The sequence below is a fragment of the Gigantopelta aegis genome, chromosome 4, assembly GCF_016097555.1.
Source record: "Gigantopelta aegis isolate Gae_Host chromosome 4, Gae_host_genome, whole genome shotgun sequence".
Lineage (NCBI taxonomy): Eukaryota > Metazoa > Mollusca > Gastropoda > Neomphalida > Peltospiridae > Gigantopelta > Gigantopelta aegis.
In genome coordinates, this window is record NC_054702.1 from 36543077 (window position 1) to 36562391 (window position 19315).

The window sequence follows — 19315 nt, forward strand, 5'->3', positions numbered from 1 at the left end:
ACACACGATTTTTTTTAAAAGTGCATTTGAGCTGGTCTTTCACATTTGTACATGATGTTATAATATGGTAACCTGATAATGTAACTTTAATATATCAATGTGTTCTAGTGGTGTCTTTAAATAAAACAAATTTTAACAATTGCAATCATGTTGGATAGAATAAATACCCCCTCGGTGGTGGACAATTCAACCCTTGGACTCGGTAAGACTCGTACCAGTCCGCTTGCAGGTCTATAGACTGGCAATCTAATTAAAATTAGCTCCACTATGACATGTGGATCTAACAGCAGCCAGTTGGAGCTCATGTCCACCAATCAAAACCTTACTTGCAGAATCATGCCAGTGATTTGAAAATAATTTGAAAATATTCCGAATTATCCTGCGGGTATACGATATGTTTCATGTGAATTATCACACTTCGCCTTTTATAACGTTATTTGAGAGCATACAATTCTAAAAATATTGGGCGAGTCTATTTTAGTGGACGCAGTACAGCGAACCATACCAATATGTACGGGATGGGTTATCAGTCTTCACTTTTACATTAAAAATTATTTATTTATTTATAAATACCCCCAATCAGTCTTCACTTTTACATTACAAATTATTTATTTTATAAAATAAAACATGTTTTAAGGCATTCGTAATTCGCACGAAACATGTCGTATACCAGGATAATTCGGAATGTTTTGAAATTATTTTTAAATCACTGGCATCATTCTGCAAGTAAGGTTTTGATTGGTGGACATGAGCGCCAACTGGCTGTTGTTAGATCCACATGTAATAGTAGAGCTAATTTTAATTAGATTGATAGACTGGATGCGGCGCATTCGTGGGAAGTGGCTAAAACACAATCGAATTACATTAGTATCATTGTCAGCGTTTAGACTGGATACGTGCGTCTGCAAAATACATACGACTTAGCCGCAATGAAATAATCGTATATATCGTGTATATGCCAAAACCCCAAGACGCATAGGCAACAGTCGGACCGCACGCACGCGCCGCATCCAGTCTATATGAGCTTTAGAGTCATTTCTCACTTCAGTCCTAATAAAATGTTTTGAAACGTTTCCGGGAACTCGATCCCTTCTACCCCCCAGCCCCATTGTCAATCTCTCTCTCTCTCTCTCTCTCTCTCTCTCTCTCTCTCTCTCTCTCTCTCTCTCTCTCTCTCTCTCTCTCTCTCTCTCTCTCTGCATGTAACATCTATAGCATCGATGAAAGAGAATAAATAAGCTTTGTTCTTTTTCAGAAAAAAAGCAACAGTGAACATATCCGTGTCTAGGGAATATACGGCTCTCGCTGTAATATCGATTCTATAATTTTTAAATCCGTCTCTTTTCTCGCCAGATTATCTAAACAGATCATTAACTATGAATAATCATTCGTACTGAACGTCGATTGGCGCTTTTGTCTGGAAAAAAACAGCAACTACTAGTATGTCTACAATTGTAATGTCATGTAGTGCTCGTCTCTTCAAAGGAATGAATTGTTATCCTTTTTTCAATGGTCGTAATTAACCCTAGGACAGTCATGACATATTATTTTAAGTTGTTCCGCGTACCTCAAACGAATCGAAAGCCAATCCGAGAGTGGAAAAGATAAAGTGGTAGTGTTTCCTTTGGCCAAACACATTTAACGCATACATTGACCTCACCCTCAACCCAAGGACCCTCCTCAGTGTGAACATTGCTAGTGACCCAGACTGCGACACATTTTGCTGGAGTTAGTCGTCTAAGTGTCTTTCATGTCTTTAGTAAGATTAAATGGGTATGTAATAAAAGTCGCTGTCGGTGACAGTCTTAACGGGAGTTTTGGGCAATTGTTATGAAGATGTCAACCAACAGAGACTTATAGCGAATGTAACTACATATTAAATATAGTTTTCTCACTAAAATATTAGTGGTTGTATATTAATTGTGTCCCAGTTTTCATACATACATACATACCAAGGGACATACATTTTATAATAACTGCTATTCTATTTATTACCTCAGCCAATCTTGTTCTTTGAGAACCATCTATTTTCATTATGACTTCATTTATATAGAACCGACGTAAACAACTTTACACTATTCGAGTATTGCTATGCCTTTGTATTTTATTCACGATCACAGATATAATGATTTTAACACCAAAGTTATATTTATTCTGTTCCCCAAATCTCAAATCAATTGTATTAAAATAAAATTTTATTACAAATTTAACAATAAAAACTGAGACGTAAATGCAAAGGTTTTAAGGAACGTGACAAATATTAAGATGACCAGAAACACATTGAATATACAGACACTGATATTCTAAACAAGAAAATATGTTTAATATGTAAGGGACGGTCCATAAATGTCAATGGTTTTCATAATCCTAACAATGTTAGGATTGGGTTTGACCCCCTCCCCTCCCCTAATCCTAACATAAAAACATTGATATAATGTGTACGAAACATTGACCTTCGATGGATCGATGTTTTACCTGAAAAGCAATCCGAACATGGCTTTTACCCCCTCCCGAACATTGTTCGGATTGTGAAGTTTAATCGTAGAAATATTTTATTAGTCGGAAACATCTTACAATGCAGCAAAGTCAGGAATGTCCCTTTAAGAAGACATGCAAGACGTGACGATTACAATGTGAAGGGTTAATCAGCACACATAATAAAAGATGTATCGATTAATATACAATTGCCCATGAGAAATAAGCCACGCTGTTTTGTTTTGGACTCCAGGATGATAAATACAACGCGGCTTTGAAATACACCTGACTGACAAACACAAATCTGAATAGTCTCTGGCTTTTTGTTTAATACACGAGACTTGATCGACGCAAGTCTCAATATTGTGTGGCCATTCGTTACACCAAATTTTCAAGGATGACTTTCGGCGTTTTGGCGGCTCTCTGCATCACACTGCTCACAGACAGCAGTTGTGGAATGGGTAAGATAAATTAAGTATATATTATAGAATATTTACAGACTTATAGAGACTTTTGCACGATTGTAATTACATATCAAATATATTTTTCTGCATAAAATATTAGTGGTTATATATTAAACGTGTTTCTGATCGCTCTAATATTTGGTTACTAGGTTAAATTTCATTTTATTTCCTAAAATATTGTTTTTTCGTACGTACGAAATTATTTGAAGACAAAATCCAGTTGGAGCTTCTTACAAATAGTAACACGACCAGAAACACGTTGAATATACAGACACTGATATTCTAAACAAGAGAATATCTTTAATATCTAAGTTTAATCGTAGAACTATTTTATTCGTCGGAAACATCGTACAATGTAGCAAACTCAGGAATGTCTCTTTACGTAGCTGTAAATTTATTATACAGTTTCCTGCTATTTCAAAAACATACTGTATTTAAGATTTTGACAAGTTCGATTTAATATGTGAAACGGGACGAATACTTTATTTGTTAGTTTGTTTTAGTTATTTCGGTCTAATTTAGTATACTATTATATAAAATTACAAATATTAAAGGGACATTCCTGAGTTTGCTACACTTTTTAAGATGTTATCAACTAACAGAGACTTTTTAACGATAGTAATTACATATCAAATATATGTTTATGCATAAAATATTAGTGGCTGTAGATTAAACGTGTTTTTGCACTTTATGGTACCCATTATGTCAGTAATTATGTAATACTGTGTCAGTACCGTAACAAAAAAACATGTTACGGTACTGACTACATTTTAGAGAAATTACATTATTTATATAAGTTTAATCGTAGAAATATTTTATTAGTTGGAAACATCTTACAATGCAGCAATCTCAGGAATGTCCCTTTAAACGTGTTTCTGATCGTTCTAACAATTGTACTAGGTTAAATTTCATTTTATTTCCTAACATCAATATAAAATTCAACAGTGAAATGAAAACAGTGTCAAGAACTGAGCAAAAAATACAAATATCACAGATAAAATTAAAATGTAGAATAAAAGACAGTATCACGTAAAAAGTGTAATAAAAGTTCCGGATGGAATCAAAAGGATTCCATCAGACTTCTTTGACCAAATATGTCTTTTCAAATTCCTTTGAGATGATGGCACTCTACCAAACTGTGGCGAACCGTAAGAATACAGTGACAGTGCTCACACGGAGGTGGATAATCTTTCTTCAAAATAAATGAATGGGTCAAGTAAGTATGACCGATCCGAGCACGACTTAAGATTATTTACTCCCTCCTGCACTGCCTATAGGATGACTGCCATTCTCCCAAGACTGTCTTGATATCATGAAGCTTGTTCGCAACGGCACCGTCCCAATCATGTTGCCAAGTCGAAAAGATAAATTGGTTGATACTATGTTTAAAATTAGTATAGGGCACACCAACCCTGGCATGAGGCAAATCCAAAGCAGACTTGGCAGCAGAATCTGACTTTCATACCCCTGATTCCAACATGGCTGGTCACCCAACAAAATACAATATCTTTATTGGCAATGAATAAAGACACACTTTCGTACCATTCCAATTAAAGGATGATCCAGCTTCATATTGCGTAAAGCTTGGAGACACGAAATTGAGTCGGTAAAAATAATAACTCTGGATGCAATCGAATCCTTGATTTCTCCTGAAGCTTTAATGACTGCCCAAACTTCAGCACTAAAGATTGATGCCGAGTCAGGCAATCTCATGGAAAGGATTATGTCTAATGGAAAAACTGTAGCACAAGCCACAGAATTCCCATCCCTTGATTCGTCTGTACAAACAGGAATGTAATCACGGTACTGTACGATCTTTCTTCAGCTGCACAAGATCAAACAATTTTAGGTGGTAAAATGCACCAAGCTGGTAAAACAAAATATGAAGGAGTTTCCAAAGTGTCGGTGAAATCAGTGTTGGAAAGCGATATAAAATGCTCGATATAAAATGCTGAATACGAAGACCAAATGTACGAATATCATTTGGCCTTGCATCAAACAACTTCATATATTTGTTATCAAACACCGCACCATGTGTAGGATGTTGTGGTAAAGAGTTAATCTTGGTAGCATACTGCAGCGAAAGCTTTGCACGTCTAGCACCCAAACAAGGTTCGTGTGAATCAACGTACAAGCTCTCAGACAAAGTCTGAGTCCCTGGTTGTGTATAGGATCTAGCATCTGGAAGTAAGACTTGCGTGCCGACCCATACACAATACATCCATAATCAAGTTTTGACCTCACAAAAGATATGTACAGACGGAGCATAACCTTGAGGTCTGCTCCCCATTCCGTACTACCAATAACTTTTAAAATATCGAGAGCCTTTAAACCGTTCGTTTTAACATATTTAAGATGAGGCACAAAGGATAGCTTTCTGTCAAATATAACCCCCAGAAATTTAGTCTCCTCTACATTTGGAATTGCATTTTTGTCCAAAAACAACTGTAAATGAGGCACAAAGGATAGCTTTCTGTCAAATATAACCCCCAGAAATTTAGTCTCCTCTACATTTGGAATTGCATTTTTGTCCAAAAACAACTGTAAATTTAAGTGGAGACCTCTTTTCTGGCCTTTGAGAATCTAAAACCATTATCAGTTGCCCATTGATGAAGTTTATTCAGACAAAGCTGCAACTTGCGTTCAGAATACTCATATTGGACACTCTGTAAGACATCTGAAAATCATCGACAAATAACGAGCAATCAACGCCAGATGTTAAACACTGGGTGGTGATGTTAAAGGGACATTCCCGAGTTTGCTGCATTGTAAGATGTTTCCGACTAATACAATATATCTACGATTAAACTTACATATTAAATATATTTTCTTGTTTAGAATATCAGTGTCTGTATATTCAATGTGTTTCTGATCGTCTTAATATTTGTAAGAAGCCCAAACTGGATTTTGTCTTGAAATAATTTCGTACGTACGAAAAAATATTTGTTTAGGAAAATTAACCTAGTACAAATATTAGAACGATCAGAAACACGTTTAATAACAGCCACTAATATTCTAAACAAAAAAATATATATTTAATATGTAAGTATAATCGTAGAAATATTTTATTAGTCGATAACATCTTAAACATTGCAGCAAACTCAGCAATGTCCCTTTAATTGTCACAGAAAATAAAGTTACATATAGGTTACTACCTTGAGACACGACCATCTCCTGTGGATGATGAATGTTAAAGTCGACCCCACCTGGACTTTATCTTTTACAAATTGAGAAATAAAAACAGGAAGTCGACCTCTAAGGCCCGTGCCATGGAGGTCATTTAAAATCCCATACTTCCACGTGACATAGTAAGCTTTCTCCAAAAAAACAAAACCCACTGATACCAAGTGCTGATTATGGATGAAAGCTTCACTACAAAACGTTTCAAATCTAACAAGATGATCAACCGTGCTACGTCTAAATCTGAACCCACACTGCACGTTAGTAAGCAGGTTGTGGGATTCAAGATACCAGACAAGTCTACGATTGATCATTCGCTCCATGATTTTACAAATGCAACTTGTCAAAGCGATAGGGCGATAACAAGTAGGATTAGTTGGATCCTTACCAAGCTTGGGAATAGGAATAATAAGTGTTTTCCTCCAATCAGAAGGAAAGTCACCAGAAATCCAGATGTTATTAAAATATTCAAAATAATCATAAAAGATCATTCCGGTAAATGTTTCAATAACTGATAATGAATTTCATCCGGTCCTACTGAAGTACCATGGGCTGTACGAAGAGCATCCTGCAATTCCTCCATAGAGAAATGCCTGTTGTATATTTCAGCATTTCTCGAATGAAAAATTAATGGACTGCTTTTCAGCTTTAGTTCTGACAGATGTAAAAGCATCGGTACTGAAAGCAGAAGATGAATTATTAGAAAAACTGTCTGCCAATACATTGGTAATTCCACGAAGAGACGTGCATACTATCATTGACAGACAAATGATGAACTGTATTACTGGATTCTTTACCTGTTTTACGGATCCTATTCCAGACAGATTTCACTGATGTTTGTGAATTCAACTTGGAGACAAAAGTTCTCTAAGATGATTTCTTACTCTGTCTAATCTCTCTGAGAGATTTAGCCCTAGAAATACGATAGGCATCCAGGTTATCCCCAGTAGGTTCACGTTTGAACCTCTCAAGCAACCTGTTTTGCTCTTTGAATGCATCCTTGCATGTATCATTAAACCATGGTTTACAGAAACGCTTTGGCACTGCCAGTCTTGAGAATAGTTGCTGCAGTGTCTTTCAAGGTGGAAGTGAACAAAGACATGGGATTAACAACATCAGTAATGGCAAATTGTTGCAGACCAGGCTGCACAGATGCTGAAACTGACCCCAATTTGCCTTCGCCAACTTCCACCTGTGAACCCTTTAAAGCGATGGAGGTCCATCATTCTCTAAAATAATTGGAAAGTGGTCACTACCATAAGGGTCTGAACCAACTTTCCAGGAGAAATCAAGACAAAGAGAAGGACAACAAAGGGTTAAGTCTATAGAAGTGAAAGAACCATTTGCAGAATGAAAATATGTATGACTTTTATCAATAAATAAAAGAAAATAATTTTTGAGAATTAAGTTTTCCAATTGTTTACCTCTAATATTTACATCTTCACATCCCAACAAAGTGAGGTGACCATTAAAATCTCTCAATAATAATAAAGCGAGTAGGGAGCTGGTTAAGAAGATCTTGAATATCCTCTGGTTTAAAATTAAAATGATTACGAGGAGGTAAATAAACTGAACATAGAGTAATAGTTTTATGAGCCGTGACTTTTACAGCCGCATCTTTTAAATTAGTATTTAATGTTACTATACTCTGATGAATGTTTTCATTAACAAGAATGGAAAGACCCCCAGACGCTCTATTTTCAGTTTCCAGAAACTTATGATAGAGGTTAAATCCTCTTAGTGTAATATGATCAGTGACCTTAAAGTGACCTGAAAAGTTTCCTGAAGACACACTGCAAGAGGATTATGTTTTTGAATTAAAAGAGTTAATTCATCAAAATTGGGCCTAGGCCCACGGCAGTTCCACTGAATGACTGAATTAGTCACCAGGGGAACGTATGGGATTAATCTTTGCTTTTTTCCTTTGACTTCGATCGTGAGTGAATTTGAAACAAATCACCCATCTCATCACCCATGTCCATAGCCAAAAGATCCAACGAATTACTTTTCAGGACAGAACGCATCTCAATTGTTTTCAGACGTCCCAAAGAGCACTCCTTACCCATGACTGAGGACCACTAGAGCCTTGCACCGTAGCAGTCGACCTACCTGATGGATTCTGTGAATCCAGAGACACTTGCGTAATTTGTGTAGACGTATCTGGTGTTTGTAAAGCTTCTGCGAAAGTCCTTTGTGTTTCTGAGCTGGCTTATTAGCCTGTTTAGCAGCCTTTTGTACATCAGAAAGCTTTCGATATTTAGCCTCATCTTATCGCCAAGTAATGTCAGTATTAGCTGAAATACTTCTTGTGGAAAACTTGACTGCCATAGCATATGATTTGCCTGCAACGATAGGTGTTTTTGTTTCCACAGGTTTCCTAGCCTCAGGAAATGGCAAGTTTGTGTGAACTTTAATCTGTTGTACCCTTTTCTCGAATTTCCATCTTGCACATTCTCGAGAATATGCAAAATGGTTTTACTTAAGTTTATACAAATAATATCACTAGTACATGTTTTGCTGTCATGGTCAAACTGATCACAACGAGCACATGTCAGCTTGTTTCGACATGTAATTTGACCATGGCTTCTGACTTTAAAACAGCGAAAGGGATTCGGTATAAATGGTACAACAGATATAATGAGATATCCGGCTTTAACTGATTGAGGAAGGACTGGCGTATTAAAGTTTAAGATAAAAGTATTCTTTGGAACAAACTCATTGTTCTGACGAATCTTAATCCTTTTCACCGATGTCACACCCTGTGATGATAAGTTTTCTGTTATTTCGTCTTCAGTGACTCCTTCCAGATCTCTTGACCGGATTACCCACCTTCGATCAATTGAGGGAGGCATGAGGTGATACTTTTATTGGTACATTGTACAATGAGGTAGACTCGAAAAGACACGATAGATGTTCTCAGTCAAACATTCTACCAGTAGCCAACTACATTTCAGTTTTTAACAGACTTTGGCTCGCCCGCCAAGCCCCATCTGAATAGCAAATGGAGATAATTTGCTCAAGGCCCCATCACCAAACGAACTGATGACCAGGAACCTCGGCCAGGATTCAGAAGTAACAACTTTTGACTTCTTCACATTCAAACTAGTCCTGGATTCCTCATCAGACGACAAGGAATCCGCAATCTCGGTGTGGACCCTTTTCAGGGTCCCATCTGAAGTTTGTGAGTTGTTTTTACCCATACTGTATAGTCGTGAATTCATCAACCATCCCCCACCCATCATAATCCAACAAGGGGACACGGAGCTGCGGATAACCACCAACCACTCATGCCAGGGATACATGGTTGATATACTCAGGCAATAAACACCCCACAAGAAATCACCTGATTGACCCTAGTCACCGCCCCAAGAGCAACAAATACAAATGGTATATAAACAATGTTTGTTGTTGACAAAATTAACAAAACCAAGGTTGTTTGCTCTAGAGCTTGGCATGACCAGCCGATTTATCAGGCCGGGCCTCCCTGACTACCCGTCTGGCTGAACTCCAGGCCAAAGTGGTGTGTTACCCGAAAACTTACCGGTGTAAACGGAATGCAAGTCCGTGGGAACAGTTTGTCTGCCCGGACTTAATCTCCTAGGAATGCAGGTCCTAGGTCTAATATACCTAGAAATGCAAGTCCTAGGACTTCTATTCCTTAGGAATACTGGTCTGACTGCCAGGGTATCAAGTCCGGGCCGGACTTGCATTCCTGGACAATCAAAATTTAAGTCCAGTCGTACACATAAAAAAATAAAATTATAAATGTAGACAAAACGAAAAACAGTTTCCTTTTTGGTTTATTTAATTAACTTAGGATACTAGCGCCTCTCTTTATTTAAATATTTTCTATTTATTCCAATATTTTCCATTTATATCATTTGCAAGAGTTTGTACACATTTTGTTGACCTTATTACATGAGCAGAATCAAGGTCTTTATTCATTGCGTATTGTTCCAGCTAATAAATGTTTAAACAAATAAAAGTAACTCAAAAACATTTTCCATAATTCGAAGCATATTAGTACTCGCAAATAAGTATAACTTGCCCATAAGATATACCAACACAATTATCTGTTAGACATATACTGGTATTTGATGATAATAATAATAATAATAATAATAATAATAATTTGATGATAATAATAATAATTTAATTATAAAAATGTGATATTTGAGTTATATACATTATCTTGTTATTATATAATTTTAAGTTTGTGCCTTTTTGTCAATAATGTTGCAGGCGCGTGTACATAGGGTGTGGGGTGGGGTGGCGTGTTCTAAACACCACTCACCGGCCTCGGTGGCGTCGTGGTTAGGCCATCGGTCTACAGGCTGGTAGGTACTGGGTTCGGATCCCAGTCGAGGCATGGGATTTTTAATCCAGATACCGACTCCAAACCCTGAGTGAGTGCTCCGCAAGGCTCAATGGGTAGGTGTAAACCACTTACACCGGCCAGTGATCCATAACTGGTTCAACAAAGGCCATGGTTTGTGCTATCCTGCCTGTGGGAAGCGCAAATAAAAGATCCCTTGCTGCCTGTCGCAAAAGAGTAGCCTATGTGGCGACAGCGGGTTTCCTCTAAATAAAACAGTGTCAGAATGATCATATATTTGACGTCCAATAGCCGATGATAAGATAAAAAATCAATGTGCTCTAGTGGCGTCGTTAAATAAAACAAACTTTACTTTTTTAAACACCACTCTTCAAAGCAAATTTCTAGACCTCTCCCCTGCATAGCTTACTGAACATGTGCCTGCTTTGTCAATTTTGCTCACTTTCAAAAATTAATTTGGTTTAACATATGACATATCAGACACTAGCCTCTATGATATCTTAGTCCCAACAAACCATACCATCGATACAAAAAAATATGTTAAATCGTTTTCATTAATGTTTATCAATTAATAAAAATATCAATGAAAAAGAGTGAGTTTTAGCAGCTGAATGGGCTACTACACCGACTAAAACAAACCAGTAACTCCTGAACAATTATCATACTGTCAATAATATGCACACACAATTTACAAAGATCCTTTTAAACAGAGTAACTACTCATGACACTTTTACACCTGACAGTTTTGGTCGCAATAGGCATTCAGGCTCCCGTTTTTGGGAGAAGGGGTGGGGAGGCATGCTGATTTTTATTGGCCGAATGAAACGAAAATGTCCGAATCCGGAACACAACGTATATTTATATTCACATGATTACCAAGACGCTAAATAGGATTCCAAACAAATCAGTCTGCATTTTTACATGTAAAATTATGTAAAATGCATGGTGAAGATTTTAGGCCAGCTCTTTTTGCCCGAACGTGTTCATTGCCCCCCACTGGGGGAGTGACCCCCCCCCCCCCCCCCCCCCCCCCCCCCCCCGACAGCCACCTCCACCCAGTCTTGAATGCTTATGGTGTTCCTAACGACCAGGTATAATAATACAGAGACCCTTTCCCCAACTCATATATTATGCTTTTTATGGTCAAAACTGCCATAAGGCAGTCAATGATAATTAATTTCAAGTGTTTCGATGCCATTTTTAATTGTTCATCAATAAAAGTCAAATTTTCATGCTTATTATTCATGTTATTTTATATTGAAATAACTGGTCATTATAGTACTAGTTATAAGTACTAACTACTAGAACTAAGTACAGTTTTTAACGTTTTATTTCACGGATTTTCAGGAATCATATATGTGTAATAAGCAAACTATCGGAAATAAATTCCAGAGGACTAGAAATACTAGGATTGAAAGTCCTGTGGACTAGGAGTACCAGGAATAAAAGTCCTACGGACTTACATTCCTCGGAATGCACGTCCCACAGACTTAAATTCCTAGGGATACAGGTCACACAGACTAGGATTTCGAGGAATGGAAGTCCAGACGGATAAAGATTAACAAAATCACAATTAATCAGATTGTAACTTGCCGTCAAAATATAAACCTACAAAACATATTATTAAAAATTATGTTGGTGTATATAGAAATTGTCTTTTGCTGTTCACCAAATGTTAAGTTTTTTGGAGTTACCAGTTTTCATATATATATTTTAAAAAAAAAATTGGGCTACATATTGGGGGGGGGGGTATATATCTTCGTGTTGAACGCATGGACATATAGCCTACTTTATATCTGTAGTTGCATTATATACTTTTGAAAAAAGCAAGATATTCGTCATACTTCAATATGCTAACAAAATATAAGACGATTACAAAAATTCACTCGCATGTCTCATTCTCAAGTCTATGACGTAAAAAAAATAATTAAGTTGATACTGAAACTTAAAACTTTTTTGACAAGGAGATTTGAACCCACAATAATCTTAAGAAACTCGTACACTTATCCATCACACTACGAAGGAAGGCTGCCAAAAACTCACTTTGAACCCACAATAAACTTAAGAAACTCGTACACTTATCCATCACACTACGAAGGAAGGCTGCCAAAAACTCACTTTTTCCCCCCCTTGTCTTTCTGGCAGCTCGTGCAAATTGCAGAGTATAATAAACGGACACCTAATTTGCCGGACTAGTATTTTTGTCACTGCTGTCGAAGGAATTTAAGTCCGGTAGGAATACAAGTCATAGGATACAAACAACTTAAAAATAAACCAGGAATGAAAGTCCGGGTAGGACTATGGTTCCTAAGCTATGGAGGTCCGATAGGACTACTGTTCCTACGGACCTACGTTCTTTTACACCGGCATTATATGTTCTCAACTCAACCACCAGGATCCCATCATCCAACATTCCGGAATGCACCTCACGGCCAACAAGGTGCCTCAAAAGAGGAGTTGTACTGTATCAGCCATTCTCATAGAGAATGTTTCACCCTTCCAGCACGGTGAGGTTACAGTATTTGCAGGGGCCTCTATGAAAGAGAGGTGTTTTTCAACCTTCACATGTTGTACCTTTTCCCACATTCCATCTTGGGCACTCTCGCGAGAAAGCAAGGTCTTTCCCTTTACAATTGGTACATACCATATCATTTTGACATGCCTTGCTGTCATAGTCAAATTGATCACAATGAGCACATGTCAATCTGTATTTTGTCCATGTCCAAAAATATTCAAATAACCTACTTCGACAAAATCTGGTAGGGTTGGCATATTGAATGTGAGGATCAAGGTGTTCGTCGAAACCAGTTTATTGTTTCGACGGACCTTAATCCGCTTGACTGATTGATACCTTGTAAGGAGAGATTTTCGCAAATCTGATCCTCACGGACTCCTTCCATATCCCTGGACAAAACTACTCCTTTAGCAGAATTAAGGCGACAGGACTGACTGATGGAAATATTGCATAGATGTTTTGATCTCAGAAGATTTCTGGAATGATTTTCTGTTGAGCATTCGACCAACAAAGAGCCACACTTTAATTTCTTAACACTTTTGAGCTCGCCGGCGAAGCCTTCGAGCCCTTTCTGAATCGCAAAAGGTGACAATTTCTTCAAGGCCTCATCATCGAAGACTCGATGGTAAGAAACCGTGGCCAGGTTTTTGAAGAAATCACTTTGGATTTCAGTTGCTACACCCATATTGTTATACGCGAACAAGTACTTATAAATTTAGAGAACTAATGGAGAATAAACAAATTAGTACCCTAAAGAAATTAGCATGTTTCATAAATATAATAACTAATGATTTGAAACGCCCTTGACTACAAACACCATCAAAACCAAACATATTTAATAACATATTATCATTATCCACTGCACCATATACAAGTTTAAAAATCTAGTCGTTTATAAGTACTTGGATACCCGTATGTCTGTATTAAATATCTGTATTATTACATAATATATTGATGTGCGTGATTGTATGTGTTTGTGTATGTGTTTGTGAAAGTATTGTAATTAATGTATTTACTGTCAACCATCTCGTCACGTGTATATAACAAAATGTTTATGTTTCTATTCCTCCTATGCCGTTGTGTAACGGACCGAGTGTAAATAGTCTTGTCTTGTAGTGAACAAGAAAGGGGAACACTATCAAATGGAACTCGTCAGACTGGTGCTAGATTATGCAGCTCATGTACTTCTGCCTTAGGCCACGAACTTATCAATCACTCCTCGTATATGAGAGAACTTTAACACTTGGGCCATGACCACTTCCTCAGCTAGTACTGCCCAGAAAATAAAATTTGTTATCTTTGTCCTCAAGTCTCTTACTGACACGCTATTAAAGGGACATTCCTGAGTTTTCTGCAGTGTTTAAGATGTTATCGACTAATAAAATATTTCTACGATTATACTTACATATTAAATGTATGTTTTTGTTTACAATATTAGTGGCTGTATAGTAAACGTGTTTCTGATCGTTCTAATATTTGTACTAGGTTAATTTTCCTAAACAAATATTTTTGTCGTACGTACGAAATTATTTGAACACAAAATCCAGTTTAGGCTTCTTACAAATAATAAGACGACCAGAAACACATTGAATATACAGACACTGATATTCTAAACAGGAAAATATATTTAATATGTAAGTTTAATCGTAGATATATTGTATTAGTCGGAAACATCTTACAATGCAGCAAACTCGGGAATGTCCCTTTAAAGGCATTCTTTAATATTTGTAAGAACCCCAAACTAGATTTTGTCTTCAAATAATTTCGTACGTACAAAATGAAAAATAGCTTAGGAAATAATATGAAATTTAACCTAGTACAAATATTAGAAAGACCAGAAACACGTTTAATATACAGCCACTAATATTTAATGCAGAAAATATATTTGATATGTAAATACAATCGTTAAAAAGTCTCTGTTAGTCGATAACATCTTAAAAATTGCAGCAAACTCAGGAATGCCCCCTTTAAGCCCATTAGTGTAGACTGGGATGTACTTTCCGTAGGAATCGGATGCCCAAAGTGAGATAGTCGTTGATTTGAGTTCATTTCGGTATGAACTAAACAAAAATCTTAGGTAACAAATCTTTAGACACCTGTAAGGCCCAAAATCCAAGATGGCCGCCGTCACTCATGGAAAATACAGAAAATGGCATATCTCTGGAACTACTTGACCAACTTCAATGATGTTAGACTCTATTGTAGGGTTTTCAAGCATGCCTAATAATCTGGAAAATGTTTTAGGTCGATAGTAGGTCACGGTCATGCAAGAAGGTCAAGGTAAAGGTAATTTTTGACTGGTTTCAAGTCGATTGGAGGTCAAAGTCATGCAGTAAGGTCAAAACAAAGGTCAACATATGCACAGACAACACATTGAATAGGATTACATTTGGGAGAAAATAAATATTTTAAAGGTTAGATGTTGAACACTTAGTGAGTTAAATCAGTGGTACACACTCTTCTGATAGTGTCGTCTTTGTTCATCCTTCTGCAACAGTCATACATCATCTTCATCTGCTATCATCCTGTAGCCAGGAAGGTTGCTGCAATCAGAATAGTGGCATTTGCAGAGAGCAGTGCAGGGGAGGTTGTTCTTCTTGCATGAGCAGTGACCCTTGCAAGATATCTTGCAACCACATTTGATCAGTTCCAAGACGGCAACTGGTGCTGGTTTGGAGAGGCACTGGACTGGGACATACTCGTCCCCGGCAAGCATCCATCCATTTTCCTCTAGGGGCAGTAGGCATGGGTGAGGTGTTGTATAGCTTTTGTCCCTCATAGCCACAACGTGTGTGCGTAAGATATGGGGCATCAGTGTTGCTCTGGTTGGAGGAAGCTTCTCGCCCTCCATATTCCTGGAACAGTTCCCAACGTAAAGCTGGCATGGTAGTTGCACCCCCAGAGCTGTATATTGAGCAAACAAACTTCTCGATGAGCCGCACTTCTTCGGGCAGCTCACCGTCCACCAGCTCATGGTTTGTGAGCAACCCTTCGCCAAGGAGTTGGAAGGCAGAGACGATGGGGTCATCATTGGGCAAGGATAGGTACGAGGTGATCCAACTCTTCTTTGAGATGCCAACAAATTTCCCTCCCCAATCTGCACCCGTGAACCAATCAGACCTTGACACTTCTCTCGCCCAATGACACATACACGCTCACGAATGTTGATCGATCGATACTTGTCGCCTTTTCCAGTGAGGAAATTGAGCTTGTGAATGCACCGAATCGTCCATGAGCCACAAGATCCATCAGCAAGATCAGTACGTCAGTGTCAGGCGACCACACATCTATGTCTCTCAGAGTGAAGTCACTGATGGCATCAATTACATGCAAAGGAATCATGGTGTCTGCCTCCTCATGATTGTGACTGGACATCGACTCAGCCAAGGAATGGGGTTGATTGATCTGAACTGTGGTACCTTTCACGACCACCACCTTTTTCTTCGATCCTGTGTATTCCTCCAGTACGGCATTACCAAGAATGTTGGAGAGGAGCGCCTTTTTCTTTGAGGCAGAGAGCAGCTCTTTGAGGGTAATCTCAGCAATGTCCATCTCGTCATGGATCGCAAACTCCATCTCCTTTCCCTGTGCTCGTTTGGCCCTGGTCTTCTGTTTCAGTGATTGAGTGATGCCATAGCGGTCAAATATGATGCGCCCCTCATCGTACGGCTTCACCATCCTTGAAGTTGATGATCTCCTTCATGCCTGGACTTTTTTTCATACATTGAACTATAGCCATACTGTCAATGATGATAACATGGTCATGAGGTTCAACTGAGTCATCGCTGAGGGTGTTGAGGAGGCCATCTTCTGTATCATCTTGTGCTGGTGCCTGGACTGGTGTTTGTGTACGTGGTGCCTGGATGATTGCCTCGGTTGGTGTCTGTGTCTCAGTCCGAATGGTATTTGCCTCCTCAACAGCATGTATGATGGATGCTTTGTCTGTTGGAATGAGGAGTGATCCATCTGAGACAAACATTGACCTAGGTGTGACCGACATCTCATAATTACCAATGGTTGCAGGCAGGCGAGGAACTAGCTCTGGACGTGACTGTTGTATCACAAGGAAGCAGGCAAGGAGCTGTCTGTCTTCTCGTAGCTTGATGACCTTGTCTCCTACACTTACCAGTGTCTTCGCCATCCAGGTGCTGAAGGTCTTGAGCTTCATCGTCTTCATTGTGCTCCACACAGACATGGGTGCATCAGGTACAAGACGTTCCTGAATAAACTGTCGATAGCCATCCCGTCCCTTCTCATCCCGGCGGAGTATGTCCTCCTTCGCAGCTTCCGGTATCAGTACTGATGACACGATGCTCTTCAGTGGTGTACCCACGATGAAGGGGTTACCTTCGCAGTGGAGCTGGATGGAATCCTTCAGCTTCAGTGCATTCCTCGTTGAGCGTAGGGCGATGTCGCCAGACAGCTGATAATGCTGACCTGAAAGAGTTGAGAAGCGGGGGAATGTACACGGCCAATCATTGAAAATAGAGGTGATGTGTGGCAGTGTGACGATAATACGATCAAGTGAGACCTCATCTTGTGTAATGCCCACAAGATGACCAACCCCTTTCAACTCCTTGATCTGCAAACATTGCAGTGAAGGGCGAGTCAGACTTTTTCACACAGAAGTTTCTCTCCTTTAGTGCCTTCCATATTATCGGGTCATCATTTTCAAGCTGCTTCATTTGGGCAAGGTGGACAGGCATCAAGCGAGCATAGTGTAACAGGTCATGAACATAGAAGTACTGGATCTGATCATCCAGTGCTGCCACATATGCCTCCCAGTCGCCATGCACTGAGTAGGCACTGAATTTGTTCCATGTAGTTTGTTTCCCAATCCCATAAATACACACACGCATATTTCTGCACTGAGTCAAAAATGACCTTTATCTTGACCTTCTTGCATGACCTTGACCTACTATTGACCTGAAACATATTCCAGATTATCAGGCATGTTTGAAAACCCTACAACAGAGTCTAACATCATTGAACTTGGTCAAGTAGTTCCAGAGATATGCCATTTTCTGTATTTTCCATGAGTGACGGCGGCCATCTTGGATTTTGGGCCTTACAGGTGTCAAAAAATTTGTTACCTAAGATTTTTGTTTAGTTCATACCCAAATGAAGTCAAATCAATCACTATCTCACTTTGGGCATCCGATTCCTACGGGACTGTGAAATCCATACATGGTGGTCTGCACTACATTAATTTTGCGACATATCTTTAGCAGTTGGCTTCGTCTTCTGAACACATACACAGTCTATCCTCAAATAATTTGTTCAACATTTTAGAATTTTAGTTCATAATACAAATGTTAAGACATGTTTTCCCGGCATTCCTGCATACATTAATTTGAAAATAAATTTAGCAGTATAAGAGTACTTCCAGTAGTCGTATAACATTATTGATAATGATAATACTCATTCCTTTATTTTCTTTATTAAAGTGTATCCAAACAGATCGCTTTTCAACTACATCTGCATGTTATCTGAGAATTCGTATTCCTCCACGAAGAAGCCAGTATCCATCTCAATTTCTTCTGAGTATGAAGTGGACGTATCGATGTCAACTCCATTTCTTTCCGCAACTCCATTTGAAGAGTTTACCCTGAATGCAGGACAGGGGAGAAAGATAGCCATAACGCCAGAAATCCGTATGCCAGTGAATTCGTCAGTATCGGAACGATCCATCTTGATCCAAGCTACGAAATCAGTTTCGGTGATATTGGTCAACGACATGGAATCAAATTTTGACGTAGTTCATTTAATGGAGTTAGATGCTCTAGGGACGGACTATGTGGTGTTGTCATTTGTTACAACTGAACCCAATGCCTTTATCGGCATCGCTGTCCCATTTAACGAGACAACGATAAGCATCAGGCTTCCTGCTAGAGTAAAGCCAATCGATGTTTTTGTGAACGGTCGGATCTTCAGTACATATCCTGAACTGACCTTGACATTGCAGGCTTACGACGCACTTCAAATACTAAGTGGAGATGACCTAACAGGAACCGTAATTTCGTCTGATAAGAAAATAGCTGTTTTCTCGGGCAATACGCGAACAAAGGTGTTTGGACTTTGCCTGGATTATATGATGGAAGAGATGCCCAGAGTATCTGATCTAGGAAATGAATATATCGTATTTTCACCATACCCAGGACCCGACCGCGACCTTCTGAAGCTTGTTGCCTTAGCAAACAACACAGCTATAACTGTGGACGGAGGGACAACTCTCAACATAGAAAGGGAATTCAACTTTAAAAATAGGAGGTTTTCCAGACTATCTGTCCACCACATACGAGCTACACACCCACTGCTTGTTGGGGGCATCACGTTCAGCGGTAA

The 19315-nt window shown here is 38.7% G+C and overlaps 1 protein-coding gene across 1 annotated transcript in view; it reads left to right on the forward strand.

Annotated features, from left to right (window-relative positions):
* Positions 1-2748: 2748 nt before the first annotated feature.
* LOC121369818 overlaps positions 2749-19315 on the forward strand; it is a 26163-nt gene continuing 9596 nt past the window's right edge. The window contains exons 1-2 of the mRNA XM_041494891.1: positions 2749-2936; positions 18418-19311. Of these exons, the coding sequence (XP_041350825.1) occupies positions 2873-2936; positions 18418-19311 (958 nt within the window). The 5' untranslated portion in view covers positions 2749-2872. The remainder of the gene's footprint in view (positions 2937-18417; positions 19312-19315) is intronic.